General features: G+C 36.2%; 2 protein-coding genes across 3 annotated transcripts; one reads left to right on the plus strand and one right to left on the minus strand.

Annotated features, from left to right (window-relative positions):
* The first annotated feature begins 310 nt into the window (after positions 1–310).
* Positions 311–11381, plus strand: LOC112461413 (beta-mannosidase). Its single transcript, XM_025026649.1, has 16 exons — positions 311–626; positions 1622–1737; positions 1890–2528; positions 3429–4319; positions 4429–4684; positions 5180–5269; positions 7268–7297; positions 7422–7568; positions 7655–7803; positions 7883–8088; positions 8207–8474; positions 8843–9569; positions 9654–10082; positions 10342–10556; positions 10627–10833; positions 10933–11381. The coding sequence occupies exons 1-16, from the start codon at positions 542–544 to the stop codon at positions 11233–11235; spliced, it is 4758 nt and encodes a 1585-aa protein (XP_024882417.1). The 5' UTR covers positions 311–541; the 3' UTR covers positions 11236–11381.
* A 167-nt stretch (positions 11382–11548) lies between these two features.
* On the minus strand, positions 11549–17290 carry LOC112461412 (transmembrane protein 245). Of its 2 annotated transcripts, XM_025026647.1 has the most exons (9): positions 16414–17290; positions 15310–16305; positions 14093–14257; positions 13825–14023; positions 13339–13523; positions 13157–13257; positions 13051–13068; positions 12627–12929; positions 11549–12539 (listed from the first exon to the last, which is right to left on the minus strand). In XM_025026647.1, exons 1-9 carry the CDS (start codon positions 16927–16929, stop codon positions 12332–12334), a joined length of 2691 nt encoding a protein of 896 aa, XP_024882415.1. In that variant the 5' UTR covers positions 16930–17290; the 3' UTR covers positions 11549–12331. The 2 variants fall into 2 exon arrangements, with proteins under 2 accessions (XP_024882415.1, XP_024882416.1); XM_025026648.1 differs by lacking the exon at positions 13051–13068 and having other exon boundaries at positions 16414–17289.
* Positions 17291–17338: the final 48 nt, after the last annotated feature.

Genomic DNA, 17338 nt, shown 5'->3' on the forward strand with positions numbered 1-17338 from the left:
AAACGATTCCGCATCGATTGACCACGGTTTGAATCGAAAATTGTAAAGAATTCTATATTTACCGGCTAAATTAACACTAAAAATTATTTTCGTGATTACGTAAAAACTAACAAACATTCTAATTAGTCTAACAATCAATAACAAACGACTAACAATCGATTCGTAAAAAAAAAATGTCGTAAGTCGAAGTTGTCCGGCTTAACTTCTATGAGGTAAGAACCGACTATAAATACCGGCCTAATTTAAATCTGTCTGATTTACGTTAGTTCAACTTGCGGCCGCCAGGCGCGCTGGGGAGAATCTTTGCGTCGCCAATTGGCTACCGCGTCGCAGCTTGCCATCTCATCGTTCTCACCGCATATATGGAGTTTTAGCAATATTCTTTATTTACATTTCGTTAAGGTGATCAAAATTTCGCGCCAGGGATAAAGCTGTGGGACCGTGCCTCTGTCCCTCCGAAGGTATATCGATAAGAAGAAGAGGAGGAAGGACGAACGTGCGACGTGCGATTTTCACGAGTCCATTTTATTTCCGACGAGAGATGTCCGACGGCATGGAGCGAGAGAAAAATAAGAGGTTAACCGCGAGGGAAATCGAAGAAGAGGAAATGAAGCGCAAGCTCACAGGTAATCAGATGTATTTACAGTGGAGATGATTGGCATATCGGAATTGATTGCAGAAAGGGATTAATTTTGAGATTTTTTGATCACTTACAAAATATATGCATATGTATGTAACATATTAAGCCGATGTATTTAGACGATCTAGAATTCATGTCGAATTTTGGAACGTAGATAATTTTTATTTCTAATTTTTAATATTATTACATATTATAATTTCTTGTATCTTGATGTGTGTATTTTAATACACAAGACATTATGTAACTAATTACATAGCTAAGCATGAGTTTTTGTTTTTTTTTTATAAATAAATAAGAGATGTAGAATAAAGTTTCTTCAATTGTGGGTTTATTTTTGAGAAAATTAACTTTAAAGTTTGAAAACTTAGTAATATTATAGATAAACTTATAGATTTTTAACATTGAATAAGTTTTAATTACAAAAGTCACAGTCAACTTTGTTTCAACAGGAATTATATTAATTACCGTTAGAAAAAAAAATTACAATAATGCACAAGTAATTTAACCTGTAAGTGCTCGCGTGACTTTTTTGACGTAAATGCTTATGTGGAAATCAATTATTTTAAACAAAAAATTTTTGAACATTAGAAATTAAAAGTCCATATTTTAAAAAATATTATTTCTTTGCATAATCTATTTTGTTAGTAAATGCATAGCTTGCAAGTTATACAAAAAATACAGATATTTAAAATGATCGGATAAATTTTAATCATTATTCAATTTTAGCTTCAAGTATAAAGTATAACCACATGGAATATATGAGTATTACTTAAACATAGTGTGATCGTTTAAAGCTGGTAATAGTTCTGAAATTAATATATCATCACATTAGCTTTTAATAAAATGGAAAAACATTTATTTGTTCATGCATCTGGGTCATTTTGACCCTCGCAAGCACATACCGGTTAAAACTTTATCTCGATTAAGAAAAGGCTAAGAATTTATTTGTTAGTAATTGACATTTTGTTGATTGTTCTTTAGGTATTGGGATATATGAGCCAGGGATTACCTTTAAACAAATGAAAAGACTACTCGAATTTGTCAATGAGTCTCAAGATACATCAAACATTGCTTCCAATAATAAAAATACGCAAGAGGTATGTAATAATAATAATTGTATATGTTATTTGCATGCAACTTTGAAATATATCAAACATTTCATATATTTCGTATAATGACAATAATGAAAGAAATTAGAAATACAAAGAAATGAATAGTGAATTCACTATCCTGTTGTAAAACTTTTTAGGGGACACAACATTCCGATAACGAGTGCCTATCAGATATTACATCTGATGTAAACATACAGCAAGAAGTGACTTTGCAGGAGTGCACAGAGATGCCAAGACCATCGTATTTATACAAACTGAATCGCACGTCTCCGACTATGCACGAACGTAAAAGCGTTCACTATATCAACAGTCCGGAATCTCCGTCCCTTTTCGAAGCACGGAACCCTGTGCACAGGCGTAAGAGCTCCGACAGCGACGAGCTATTCGAGAAACAGTACGATAGCACCAACTCCACGCACAGTACAAATCGATATCCCTCGCTGAGATCGGGAAACGTTTCGCGGGAATGTCAGAACGCGACGGAGAGAAGAACGGCTCAGGACGCACAGGGTGAAGTCGTCCAGAAGTTGGAAAGATGGCGATTAAACCCGCTCGATGTCAACATCAACGAAAACGACGTGCCTTTGCGACAGCCAAATCGATCTTCGACTCGGGAACGTATACCGTTTGAGCATTGCAAAGAAGCACACATGTCTTCTGATCAGAGCGACCAAGTAATACGTTCCGTGAGCCAGCATTTGAAGGAAATAGCAGACTTATGGTACAGTTGGCGCCCCATTACCAATTCGATATTTCAATGGGGGTCACCCATTCAGGTGGGTACCTCCCTGCAATCCCTCCCATATTATTTGTATCGCTAACGAGAGTAAAGTACTATGCTTTTTAAAGAATGTATCTAATACGTATTTTTCTAACACGGTCGTCATTATACAATTCGGTGTTGCCGAATTATTTATGTGCAACAATTCTTTTAGACGTAAGATTTTCGTATTTGTTTAGGCAATATTATTAAAAGTATACTCACTTTCTATGTCGTTTTGATATACTTAAATAATTCTCCCTGCACAACTCTTAAATTTCACCGATAAATGTGCTAATTTGAAATTTTTGGAGTTATTGGTAAAGTCGAGTTGTGGAAAAGGTTTAATTTATATCGAAAGAGAGAGAGAGGCGTTACATTTATGAAAAATCTTTCTACGAGCAGTTATATCTTCGATCTTGGTTTTTTTTTGTCAAAATCAGTCGCTCGTAATGTAATTCTACATTTTTCTTTAGAACTACAATACAGTATTGCAATATGCCATATCTGATAAGAAAGTGTATTTATTACATCTCTCTGTTATTATACTAATTCAGTGCATATAACTTCCGTATATTACTTATCGTATATTACGTCGCTTCCATCACTTTAACTTACATAAAAGTGTACATGTAAAATTATTTGTGAGCCATTGGCATTTTTTGCCAAACAAATTAAGACAAAATACATATAAAACGCATAAATATACATTTGATATTTTTTATTGATACTATAACATTGGATTTATATAAAAACATACATGATATAATATATACATGAGCGTTTACAAAAACACAATCATTGAATAAAGCTGTAAACTGCAAGAAGCCTTTTTGAATAAATTATATTTGTTTACAAAAAAGATAGTTGTTTATTTCATTCAATCTTATTCTGATTCTAATCCTTGTTTCTGTAGGTCGGCGCCGCTAACGGTAGCTTGGATAAAAAACCATTAACAGATCCTAAGATCGAACAGATCCCAGCGGAATGTACATACCGGGATGGTCACGAGCGAGCTAGTAAACGTAAAGCAAATACTCTCATCGCTAATCTGAATAAAGACAGTTCCACCGAGGACGAAGACGGCAGTCGATACGACTTTGTTCGAGTTAAAAAAAAGAGAGCTCAATCGAATAACGTAACGTGTGCTACGAATCAACAAGCGCATACCGGTCATAATAAAGCAACATCAGACATTATCGCGTCTTTCAGCGATGATAATATCGACACGGATATTGACAATGAATCTAAACATTTATCCAAAAAAAGAACCAATGAAAAGGATGAAAGAGTATCGCCTGAATTAACCGCATATCCTAGAAAAATAACACCTCCCAATCCTAAGACGCGTTTGGGTCTGACTAGACAAAGACGGGGAAACGCTACATCGAAAGCGTCTCCAAAGACGCGGCGCACTAATGAGAATAAAGTTGAACAGGCAAGAGCTCAAAAGAAAGACAATAGAATGACGGCAGAAGAAATCCGTCAAAAACTGGAAGAAGATTGGAATAATGAGGAGGAAGAGGAAGACGTTGTGGTGGAGGACGTGGAAATTCGGCCGCTGCCGATATCGAGAGAAATGCGATCTAGATTACGAGAGAAACGACTGTCACTGTCGAAAACAGCGAAGGAGACGCAGGCAACGGCGAAAGAGGAAGAGAACGATGAGGGGCGGAACAAAAAGAAGAGACTGAGACTCTGCGAACAACGGAAGGAAAAGGAATTGTGTAGGATAGAGAATAGAAACGGAGCCTGGGAGCATCAACTATTATCTGATGATGAGGATAAATCAGCCGAGATAAATCAAGTGAGTTATATATATATATATATATATAAAATATTCACCTCCGTTTTTCTGTCTTTCTCCAAACATTCTACAGGGTATCGTTACTTTTTGTAATCTTTTTCATTTATAGGATGCACAGAATGGTAATCAGTCCGAAAATGTACCTACTACGACAAAGAATGTAAGTTGTCCTATATGCAATAAGTGGTTTCCACATAACGAGATAGAGGATCATGCCGCTGATTGCGAACAATTCGAGACAAATAACGACACGAATCAGTTAGAATGTAATATATGCAACAATTACAAGACGAATAATGGAGTGGAGTATGAGGAACATGTTCAGCAGTGTATAAATAATAGGAATGATCAAAGACACTCACGTGGTACGTTCAGTATTACATAATCTGTTAGTAATATTTTTTGTTTCTGATAAATATTATCTTATCATAATACACATTAGATAACTCTATTCGGCTTGCACAACAAACATCGGTTTCCTATGTATCGACCTTAGAATCTTGAAATTATACAAAATCTTTTAAGCATTTCCGTTTGTACAAAGGATTAATAGATCTATAGATTGTATTGGAAATTTAACGAGTTAGGGGCGGTTGCACCCTCTCCGATTAACTGTAACCTTCGATTAAACTCACTTCAGAAAGACAGTTAAAAAGAGACGAAGAGTGAGTTTAATCGAAGGTTACAATTAATCGGCGTTGATGAAACTGGCCCTTAGAGGCTTATATTTTCTATTTAAATGTGTTGACATCCCATTCTTTTTTTTACCTTTCTTTCATGACTATTCAAAAAAATTCTCATCTTTTATTTTGGTCAAATTTTCTTTACATTTAATTTTATTTGTGTATCTTTTTCTTTAGGATCTGAAGATACCAATACCACCTCTACCTCATCCTTTCGCAATTTTATACCAATCAGTGAACAGAAAGATTCCGAGATAGATTACTTGGGTCAGTTTCCATCTAATAGCAAAAAAAATGTATATACTGGTAGAAAAAGGAAACGTTGATTGTTCTCGCGTCCTCATGAGAACTCGAAATGTATAATCGTGTTCTCTAATTTCATTTTTAAAACGAAGAAATTTTTTGGGGAGGAGGGGCAAATTACGAATTACGTAAATGCTATTGCATAGAACTGACTGATATATGTGTATTTTGTGTTTGTTTAACAATTGTTTGTCATGTATTCAGTAACATGTATACGCATGTCTCGTAACTCGCAATTTTAGTGATAGACTTTCCGATTTTAAAAATCGAACAACAATGTCAAGAGAAGCCATTATATTTATCGCAACTTTCGACATTGTACATACACTCTCGTATACTAAAATTTTGTCACATAAAATTCTGTCAAAATAAAGTCTGCTTTATATTATAAAGATTAACTAAAGGATAGATTTCTAAAGCTCGGTTTGGGGAATTCTCTTTTTTTTGCGTTCACAATTCAGAAACCAGGTACTTATTTACATTTTGATTGACGAGTAATCATTTTGAAATTCATCAAAGATCTTAATCAAAATTAAGATTGCAAATTGCGAGATATATATTTATTTCGCAATGTACTTGTCAATTATTATTTTTTTGTACAGCCTCTTTTGATAAAGAATAAATATTCTGAGTTGTCCTCAAAGTAAATGCATGACTACTATGTTGTATCTCATTCTATTCTTTTTTCACGTTTTCGTTTATTTTACGTTTTCGTTCATTTTGAGTAACGATAAAGAAAATAGAAATTCCTTATTACGATTTGGCGATGTGTTGCACTATTAAAGATGCGATGTTACAGGCGATAAAGTGCTATTTTCAGTATCAAAAGATTATAAGAGGTCGAAAAGAGAGGTATTGATTAATTGATTAATACTATACAGTTCACGATCATTCCATTCCTACGCTCGAGCGGCTCGAGTGAACTTTACGCTTTGCAATATACGCGCGATACATGGACAAAGCAATCGACGAATGGCTGTTGCTTTCGTAAATTCCTAAGGACATGTATTAAATCTTGTATAATATTTTACGCGGTGAGAGAGAGATTTAACTATATGTAAATGTGTGTGTGTGTGTGTGTGTGTGTGTGTGTGTGTGTGTGTGTGTGTCGTTGTGTGTGAAAATACAACGCGTGCTAAATTGTAAATCAACCTAAAATATTTTTATACCTGTGAAGTCTGTTATTTATAAATAAAATGCCAATTGAAATTAACTCGGGCGTTTTCATTAGTCCTAGCTACAAAGTAGAGACTGGTAGAGACGTGATACAACTCGTGCAAACAGCAACGAGAAGAGGTATCGAGAGAGGATCGAGGCTCACGGCATGCTTGTTCGATTGATAATTTTATGTTGTCTAAAGATTACAAATAGATAATATAAAGTGAATTTTATGTATATTATCGTTTTCTCTCTCTTGTTATCAAGGTTATGGGCTGATAAACTTTGCCCTAATCTAAAATGATAATCAAACTCCGAACGAAAAAGCGTTGCATCCGTGGATTAGATAGTAACAGACTGCTCTTTATAAATAAGCCACAGTTCGCTCTTGTGATCTTATCTCTATGTTTTTTATTGGAAATTGGTAGGTTTTCACGAAAAGCGACAAGTGACGGGCGAGTAAGTACAAATACTTACTTCGGAAAAGGTTTCTATTGTATTATTTGCAGTCTTTGATTTCAGATTATTGTTATATCATACTTCAACGTAAGTGCCACCTGCCGAAATGATGTTTTTTATTTTGGCATTGTGGATTTCATCATTAATCAGTGTACGCTGCCAAATTATAACCCTAAATGGTGAATGGAGAGGGACCATTAATATTTGTGGTAAATATTATTAGAAATTCTTATCTTTTTCAGTAAAGATATAGTACATATATATATATATATATATATATATATATATATACATATATATATATATATATGCAATTATAATTGCAATAAAAAATATATTTTCCAGACAAAAAGCCCTTCGAAGAATGCAACAATGGTAAGAGACAAGAACTTAGTTTTAAGAAGAGTATACATGTAATCTTTTTCAAATATGATGAACGGCTTTTCTCAGAAATATTTACCTTTCACGTAAATGACCTAACAATTCCTCTGTTTTACAGATGCCAATTTCAGTGCGACTGTTCCTGGAGGAATTTATACAGACTTGCGTAAGAACAACATAATAGAGAACAATCTGCATGGAAGAAACGATATCAATAATCGTTGGGTCGGAAATCAATCTGTGATTTATACTAAAAATTTTAGCGGTAAATTAGTTGGGACACGAATATATGAGATATAATATTTGATAACAGTTAACATTAAGAACGGAATCTAAACGCATTATTTTCAGTGCGCGAAAATTTTCTAAAAGCTCGCAAGATAGTCTTGATTTTTCATGGAATTGATACATTTGCCAATATTTCTTTGAACAATCATGTAGTCGGAGAGGGTTCAAATATGTTCGTACGATATATTTTTGACGTGACAGATGTTATTAAGGTAATCAAAGAACTCAAGAGAATCGTACAAAATATACGCGTGAATAATATAATTATTATTTTATCCGGAAAATATGCAGAAAGGACAGAATTTACTGAAAGTCACATTTCATTCAGCTGTTAAAGCAGCTGAAGATTTATACAATGAGCAAAAGAAAAATTACGTTGTACCACCAGTGTGTGTACCTAAGGAATACAACGGACAATGTCATGTAAATCACATTCGTAAGATGCAGGCCAGTTTCTCATGGGATTGGGGACCCGCTTTTCCCTCGGTTGGCATCTGGTAATAAGGAACTGATTACCTTTTACAGTATATTTTATTTTCGATATCTTTAACAGTATATTTTGTTTTCTTACCGAATATATTTTTACTGGTATAAATATAAGAAATAAATCTGCAGGAGAGATGTTGAATTGATTCCCGTAAATGATATATTGATTAACGACATTACGACTGACATACGCAAAGAGAATGATGCCTGGAACATCCTCGTTACGATATTTCTCGAGGCAACGCAGAGCGAGGATGAAAGATTCACGAAAATCAGTTGTCATATAGCATCGATATTGCATATTTCGCAAAGTAAAGTTATCAGCAATGTCAGTGAGGTTGTATTTGACGCAAATGGAAAATACATAAATGTTAACATTTCGCTCATCGTACCTGCGGTAAACTTTAACAATTATCAATACTGTAACATTTATAAAAAAATCTCAGACTGCACCAGACAAAATCGGGACATAAGACATCTTAAAGACATCATATCATAAAACGTCTTAAAGATGTCTTTAATATATCCCAATTTTGGACAGGCATGCTGTCTGGGATTACACTGCATAGTGTTTTATATATCAAATAGTTTTTTAGTCCAGTTTTTATTAAAAGAATTATTTGATGTATACAATACTGATTGCATCTTCTTTTTTTCTTTATTTCATATTTTGTTTCACCAGTTTCTCCTGCAAGTGCATTCAAATAAAAACAAAATTGTATCTCTAGTGTTGTAGCCTAATGGTTCTTTTTTTCTTCTGGTCAGGATACCATTGAGAATTGGTGGCCGAATGGTTATGGCAAGCAACAGTTGTACTACTTAACTACCACTGTGACAACGACAAACGATGCACTATACAAGCGGATTCGTATAGGCTTTCGAACGGTTGAGCTGGTGGAGGAACCTCTGAAGAAAGGATTGAGTTTTTATTTTCGCATAAACGGCGTATCAATCTTCGCCAAAGGCAGCAACTTTATTCCAGCCAGTGTCTTTCCCGAGCTAGGTGCGAAAGAAGACACCATCAGGCACTTGTTGTTATCCGTCAAAGGGACACACATGAATATGCTGAGAGTGTGGGGCGGTGGTGTCTACGAATCGAAATTATTTTACGACTTGGCCGATGAATATGGAATCATGATTTGGCAAGATTTCATGTTTGCATGCGCCATGTACCCCACGAGCGACTCATTCCTGGGTAGTGTAAAAGAAGAAATATTACAAAATGTAATACGTTTGAAAAACCATCCAAGCATCGTGCTTTGGGCTGGCAATAACGAAAATGAGGCAGCGCTTTATGGAAATTGGTACGGAACCGGTTCTGCTCAGGTGTATAGAGAGGATTACGTGAAACTTTACGTGAATCTATTGAAGACGGAAGTGGAGAAATTAGATCCTGTAAGACCATTCGTCGTGTCTAGTCCAGGCAACGGAGCATACGAAGAAACGTACAATTATACTGGAGTAAATCCTTATTCGAATCTCTACGGTGACGGTAATATGCAAATAGTTTTTCTTGTGGCAGTTTAAAATTAGATTTGATTGGTTATATTAACGCTTAATATTTGCCGCTTTTTAGTTCACTATTACAACTACATCAGAAATGGATGGGATATCACTCAGTATCCTCGGACGAGATTTTGCTCTGAGTATGGATTTCAATCTTGGCCGTCGATATACACGATAGCGACTGCTATAGAAAGCACGAAAGATCTTCATGTCAACAGCGATTTCGTAAAACACAGACAACATCAACCATTCGGCAATCAATATATGCGGCTGCTGATCTTGCACAACTTTGTTATACCGCAAAGTAACAACAGCGTTCGAGATTTCGCGAGTTATATATACCTCAGTCAGGTTAATCAAGCAGTTTCTATAAAGATACAGACGGAAGCGTATAGGCAAGCCAAGTCAGAGGTGAATTCCTTAGGTGAGGGTATGACAATGGGAGCTCTCTATTGGCAGCTGAATGATGTTTGGCAAGCTCCTTCGTGGTCTTCCATAGGTAATTCAAAGAATTAATATCTTAGAATTAGAATTAAAAAATCTAGACAAGTCTTTTCTATGTATATAAGATCTTTTTTCAAAATTCTCGAGACGATAGATGCATAAAACGTGTGGGAAATGTGATTTCTGCTTCCATAACGCTTTCTTTCTTTTATTGAAATATGACGATATCATATTGATCGTTCTAGTTACAAGATATCATAACTATTCTATTATTTGCATGTGTTAAGAAAATCCTCTCTATGTTATATTTACAGATATCGAAGGTCGCTGGAAAATGTTGCATTATTATGCCAAGGATTTCTTCGCGCCCATTATCGTTACACCACATTTGTCTACCTCCAACGAGCTCTCGATATATGTAATATCTGATCGATTGTACACCTTAACAAATTGTACAGTAAAACTTTATGTTTACAAATGGGAATCCATGAAATCTATATTTGCATTATTCTTCAATGATATTATAATAGTGAGTATGATAAAGTAATAGGGATACATGTATACATAATCCGTGTATAAATATTATAATTCTTTTTCAGGAATCTAATAAAGCCATGAAAGTTACATCGTTTTGGTTAGACGCGTTCCTGCTTCGAGCGGGTTGTGGGTCATCCTTGAAATCCGCCAAAAAATCCTGCATAGTCACTTTATCTCTCACGAATAAATCTGGATCCCTAATCGCGCCAGTCAATTACATATATCCTGATGCGTTAAAAAACGCAGATGTACCAGTAGCCAATGTCACTGTAAGCGGATTAATTTTGTGTCACATTCAAAGTCCGATATGCAGACATTGTAAGTGCTGCCAGAGAGAAATGTTAATGCGCAAATATTTATCGTTTCAGATGAAGATCGAAGAGAATCATTTACCTGGGAAACTTTCCAATTATGCAGATTTCAAAATTGTATTATCGACAGATAACATAGCGCTATTCGTGTGGTTAGAAGTAGGCAATATACGTGGTCGTTTTTCGGATAATGGCTTTCATATATTTGTAAAAGAGAAAGAAATTATTTTCCACGCGCATGAAGCAACCACAGTTGAATTATTACGGAACAATATAAAACTCACACATATATCGAATATTTACAATACACATGGCAATTTTGATGATGATTCCTTTGTTAAAAGGACAAAGTTAGATTAGTCAAAACCTTCTATAATGCATTGTATATAAAGCGTCGGTTGAAAATTACTTCAACAATTGTACATACAGTCCCTTTAAATTACGATAAATACTATATGTATCAACTTTTTATCGCGACACAAATAAACTCCTTCATTTATATTATACTCCATACCTTCAAATTCTCCTTGATACAAAGTAAGTATCATAGTGTAAGTAAACCTCAAGTCCAATAAGAATAATAAGCACAATTACGGCTCCACTGACTATCGTGGACATTAGACTGGACATTGCGTTTTGCTTCAACGAACTATAATTTAGGACAATACGTGCATTAAATGTTAAGAAAATTTATTATCATATCTTTGGTTACACATTTGACATGAGAAATATAAACATATAATATAAATGTTAAATCTTGAAGTCAGTACCACAATATACATATATATATTTTTTATACGTTTTTTGTTTACACACTTAACACTAATCAATACGTTACAAACAACACGTAGCGTTCTCGAAATGTGATAAATTAAAATTGTATCGTGTATATAAGTTTTTATATCACATCGTCATAAATATGCCTGTTCGTTTTCGCTGCACTTCTGAACTAGTGCAATAAGAATGAAACAAATATATTTTCTTTCATTCTAACTTATTGCATTAGTTCAGAAGTGCAGTGAAAACAAACAGGCCTAATGTAACGATATTGTCGCAGATCTGTCTTTGTAAAATTCTCGATATAAGGATGGTGGAAGACTGAAAATCTATTGTCGTTTAAAACTAAATTCGTAAAAAAAAATTATATTAAGAGTGCTCATAAATAATAAAATAACTTCTTTTAATTATCCATACAATATAAATATCTGTTAAGTCTAATAAGCGTAAGCTGAGACACCTGTATTATAGTTCTCTTATCACATAAAAAAGTATATAAAGCACAACTTTCGCATTTGTATTTACACTGTATGTTTAGTCCAGCCATCATACAGCGTTGACTTTCAGGAAATATTTAATATCAAACTTTTAATATATATTCTATAACAAAAGCTGGAGCCAAGCCCGTAGCTCGTGATATTGCTAAACAGAGATATCGATTCCCATTAAAACCGTAATGTTATTTTGGCTCATATTGAGATGTTCTTTCATGGTTGGGATATGTCGACAACACGGCTTCCTCCTCAGGCGAGTGCAGGTAACGTCGGCTTAAATTGATGACAACCATAATACAACACAAGAGCAAAGGACCAAAAATAGCCCCTTCCACGCCTAAACAAAAGATTCCACCCGCTATCGATAGGCCCGTCAGATAAGGATGTCCACCACTGAAACAAATGAAATGCGTGTAAAGACGATGCGTGAATCGTGATTGAAGATATATTTCTAGAATATAATACGAAACACAATATTACCCTTTAATCTCCTTATAAAATTCCGTCACTACTATGTTACATGGGAGGAAATGAAAGAGAAAAAAGGTGATAGCAATCATCGATCCACGAGTAAACCAAAGTTCTATGGCAGCCGGGATGCAGGCAAAGTACGCGTCTAAGAAAGGAACTGCCCCCAACATAGTCGCGAGGGCCGACGGTAAATAGACAATCTTTACTTGGAATAAATTGTGTATGAACCACGTCCACATGCCGAAGAAGGAAGCGAGTTTAAAGGTGGCCGCGAATACTCCAATTACCGCTTCTTGTAACGCTACAGCAAACCTGGACAAAATCGATGTTGTTTCTAAATCTTAAATGTTTTCGCTGCGCGCGATTACGTATTTCACGGCAGTAATGTCCAAATAAATATTAACTCGATCACATTATACAAAGACTAACTTACCCTTCCACATGAAGCGTGCTTGTTAAAAGAAAATAATTTTATAAAATCAAAAATATTACATGAGAAAGGGAGAGCACAAGTCAAATTGCAGATATCAGATAGTTACCTGTGGCAACTAATAGGACTAAACATTGTTGTCAATTCGATGGGTTTATAAGTTTTATCGCTGGAACTGAGCAAATAAAATAAAGTTGTAAAGAACACAACCTGAAATATAACAAATTATTACATCTCATGTCTTTTCTTTTCCTTTATAAAAGTACAACTTTGCAAAAATATGCTGCATACCGTGCTGAGTACAAAATTAAGTACCGCCGATCCACTCATGAGTACGATATAAAACAGCTCCGTGAAAACTGTCAGTATCACAGACATATTGCCTTTGACGATGCCCCAGAGAGAGTCAAGCACCGACATCAAAATGCCAATATTCTCTTTGGCAAAATTCTGTATGCTAGTCATATTGAACAAATCTAAAAGGAGAAGCAATGTCGTTCCATTGTTATATTATACACAAAGCAGTGTCCTTAGGCCCAGTTTCACAAGTGTCGGTTAACTTTTAACCTTAGATTAACTCTTTGTCTCTTTCTAAGGGGGACGTTAGAAGGAGACAAAGAGTGAGTTAATCTAAGGTTAAACGTTAACCGACACTTGTAAAACTGGGCCTTACTACAATAGACACAATCAACACAATTCTACGTAAAAAAAAGAGTCAAAAGTGTAATGTAATAAATAATGCTAAATTGCAAAAATTTCTCGAGGCAAAGTATTTACGTAGGGGTGTTTTTCCAAAGCTTTCTTTGAAGCTCTCCCAAGCGGTATACGCAGACATAACATCTACAGTAGGACCCACAAGATCCGGATCCGTATTGGACATCATCCACGCCTGATAGAGACGATCCCAAAGCTCCAAGACTTTCTTCTCCATCTGCTCCGCTTTCGTCGGTTCAAGATCTTTCATGAGACCTCGAATCTGAATTAAACAAGCTGGATAAGTAAGCTTGACGTTTGCAAGTGGATAAGTAAACAAAGTAAATCTTACTCCATCCGAGATAGCGCTTCGTCCATATGTATATGCGTTATCTAAAACACTGTTAACGGACTCTTCCCACTTTTCTGGAACCCAATCAATATCAGGATTGTTCATCAAAGTGGAATTCAATATCTCGCCCGTTACTTGAACAAGATGCAAGCCTTCCGCATAGATCTAAAACAGACAGAATCGACTGTAGAATCAACCGTAGAATCGACTGTTGTACAATTATACAATAACACAGTATACAGGGTGTTCGGGTTAAACGGTTAAATTTGAAATATGAATTTAGGATCTCAAAACAAGAAAAAGTTTTCCTCTAGAGGCATGCTTGCGAACTCTTCGTTCAAGAGATATTTATTTCTGAAGTTACAGAAATATTATGAATAAACAATTCTGAAATAATGTAAGTTTATCCTCTTTACTGATTTACAATAATCAAAATTTACAATATCAAAATTAAAATAAATATCTTCTTTACTGCTAAACAGTAATCAAAATTAAAAGAATTATTTTCTTTGCAGTAATAAAAATTTACAGTAATCAAAATTATTATCTTCTTTACTAAATCAAAATTAAAATAATTATCCTTGTAACAGCAATCAAAATTAAAATAATTATCCTCTTCACTGCTTTACAGTAATCAAAATTTAAGTAATAAATATTTCGTTCAAAATGATTTAACATCAATAGATTTTTTGAACGGCGTGTTCTCAAGCAAAAAATGTATGAAATGCCTGTTAATGACCTTCAATCATTAAAACGGAGACTAGTGCAAGCGTACGAAGAAATGACAGACGCACAATGTCAGCCACTCGTTCTCTCACCGATAGGTGTAACGCTTGTCTCCTAGCTGGAAGCCATCATTCTCAACATAATACTGAACAAAATATGTAATACTCAAATTTTGATTACAGTAAAGCAGTAAAGAGAATAATTATTTTAAGTTTAATTACTGTTAAGTAGAGTAAAGAGAATAATTCAATTTTAATTACTGTAAATTTTGATTAGGTACTGTTAAACAGTAAAAAGGAAAAGCCTCTATTATTTCAAAATTATTCGTTCTTAATTCGGTATCTTCAAGTCAATATCTCTTGAACGAAGCGTTTGCGAGCATAAGGAAAATTTTTCTTGTTTCTAAATTCATATTTCAAGTTTCGCCGTTTAACCCGGGAACACCTTACAAGCAGTATAATATAATGAACAAACACGTGTTTGTCGCATACCTGTATCGTGATGAAAATAGATGCGCAAGTGGTGAAAACGATCAAGCCAAGTATAACGGATGTAGTCGCTACCGCATTAACAGAGCCTTTCAGAACGTTTCTCAGCTTCTCATCTACAATAATGCTTACTTTGTAGAGACCTCTGATATTGGACGGTATAAGCGCTTGATGTCGTTCCATGGACCACGACTTGAGCGTTCGTATCGTCGAGTCACAATACCCGAGTATCCTTTCCCAAAAGCCGAAATAGCTACCCAATTGCTTGACGATATAATGTACCAGTGGGATCACCAGAATGTGCGTGATCCACCTGTGTTTCCAGAGAAGCATACCGGCACACGCGTATAGCGCCCCATACATGTATTTGTCGGTGTCGACCTCGTCGTCCTGCATATCTAGAGACGTTCGTAATTCGGCCCTTATTTTTCCGAGCAGATAACGGTCGCGTAATGTCGCACGAGTTATAGAATGTATGTTACGCGCAGGTTTACATGTGGAGGATAAACCGGCGTCCGTATCTAAAGACATTGACTTTACGCTGAGTCTCGGTGTGCTACGTATTCTCTCGATACTCGCCACATCAGCGGACGCCAATCTTCCCGTTTCTTCTCGAGAGCGAATCGACGTATCCACGCTCTCGCCTTCGGGAATACAGTCGTTTGCCCGGTCGTCACCCTGCGATGAAGAGGATTTATCCTCTTGCGAGCTCGGCAATAGGTCGTTTGTTAAAGCGAAACGCACTGCCTGCGAGAATGTCAAGTGCCTGCCATTCAGCTCATGACTGTCCATAATGAGTATTACTTCGTAAATAAATCCTATTGCACAGAGGATTTGGAGAGCGGTGAAGACTAAGACTCGGTAAGCCCCTGCTATGCTCGACAGATACATGCTGATGATGAACCATATCACGAAGGAACTGTAGCGAAAACGAATCGAGTTTGACGGTGTCCAGTAAATATATAGAATTGTCAAGTAGCCGATGAGTATAGTTGAAACCTGCAAGATAAAATCTGATTAACTATTCGAACAAGCAAGAGAGTTCACGATATTTTTACAGGACGATACAAAGCGAGGAGAAAACTACTTGACGCAGAATGAGGATACCGTAAAGACGTTGCACGTCAGAATAAAAAATCCAGAGACGGCGGTGAAGACCTGAAATGTCCTCCAGGCAAGACATGTTATCACGTTAGGAGTGTAATGATACACGCCTGCAGCCAGCAACGCCAGCGACGCCGCCCAGACAATATACTTGATGCGCGTCCACAGAAAGGAACCCACTCTCTCGGAGACATTGTCGAATATATGCACGGGCAGTAGGCCGACGTTGACAACCAGTGGAGTCTGCAACGCTTCCACTTTGGCGAACCAAGACTGTACCGTTGTGGCCAGCGAACACTTGAACGGAAAGAGAACGGAACCGCACAGTAGGGCCCAGATTAAGGGTTTGACGAAGGGACTCAGGATAATGTAGAGGCCGTAGCCGGCCGCCGAAACGAGACACAGGAAGAAGAGTGCGACGGCATTGTAGATTCCTTGCTTCAGGGCCTTCTCCTGGCCCGCGCTGAAGCCCGACAACATGTTGAAGAGGTTATCCATCGGCGAGCGAACGTTCTCCATAGTATTATATAGTTAGTCGGTATTAACTATATAATAACGATAATAATAACTCGCGTACGACTTGTCACGGGCGAATACGCTTCAAATCGTCTTCGGTGCGTCCTCGAGAATATGACGCGTCAGCGTCAGACGCGAAGACGCATGGACGAATAAAGAGGGAAAGCGCGCGACGCTAACTTGTCAGATATTCAGTTCATCTTCTTCTTCTTCTGCTTTATGGCGCTATACTATATGCTCCATCACGGATGTAAACGGCCATTATTCCATTCGGACTAAAGATATTCAGTTCAGACTGGTTCAGATAATCAGGTACATACTAGTGATACTCTACCAATACTCTTAGAACGTATATATAGGGGGAGTCCGGGAGATTGACCATAGAGGAGAGTTGAACCACTTCAAATATCTC

The sequence above is a fragment of the Temnothorax curvispinosus genome, unplaced genomic scaffold, assembly GCF_003070985.1.
Source record: "Temnothorax curvispinosus isolate PA1 unplaced genomic scaffold, ASM307098v1 QBEX01011355.1, whole genome shotgun sequence".
Taxonomy (NCBI): domain Eukaryota; kingdom Metazoa; phylum Arthropoda; class Insecta; order Hymenoptera; family Formicidae; genus Temnothorax; species Temnothorax curvispinosus.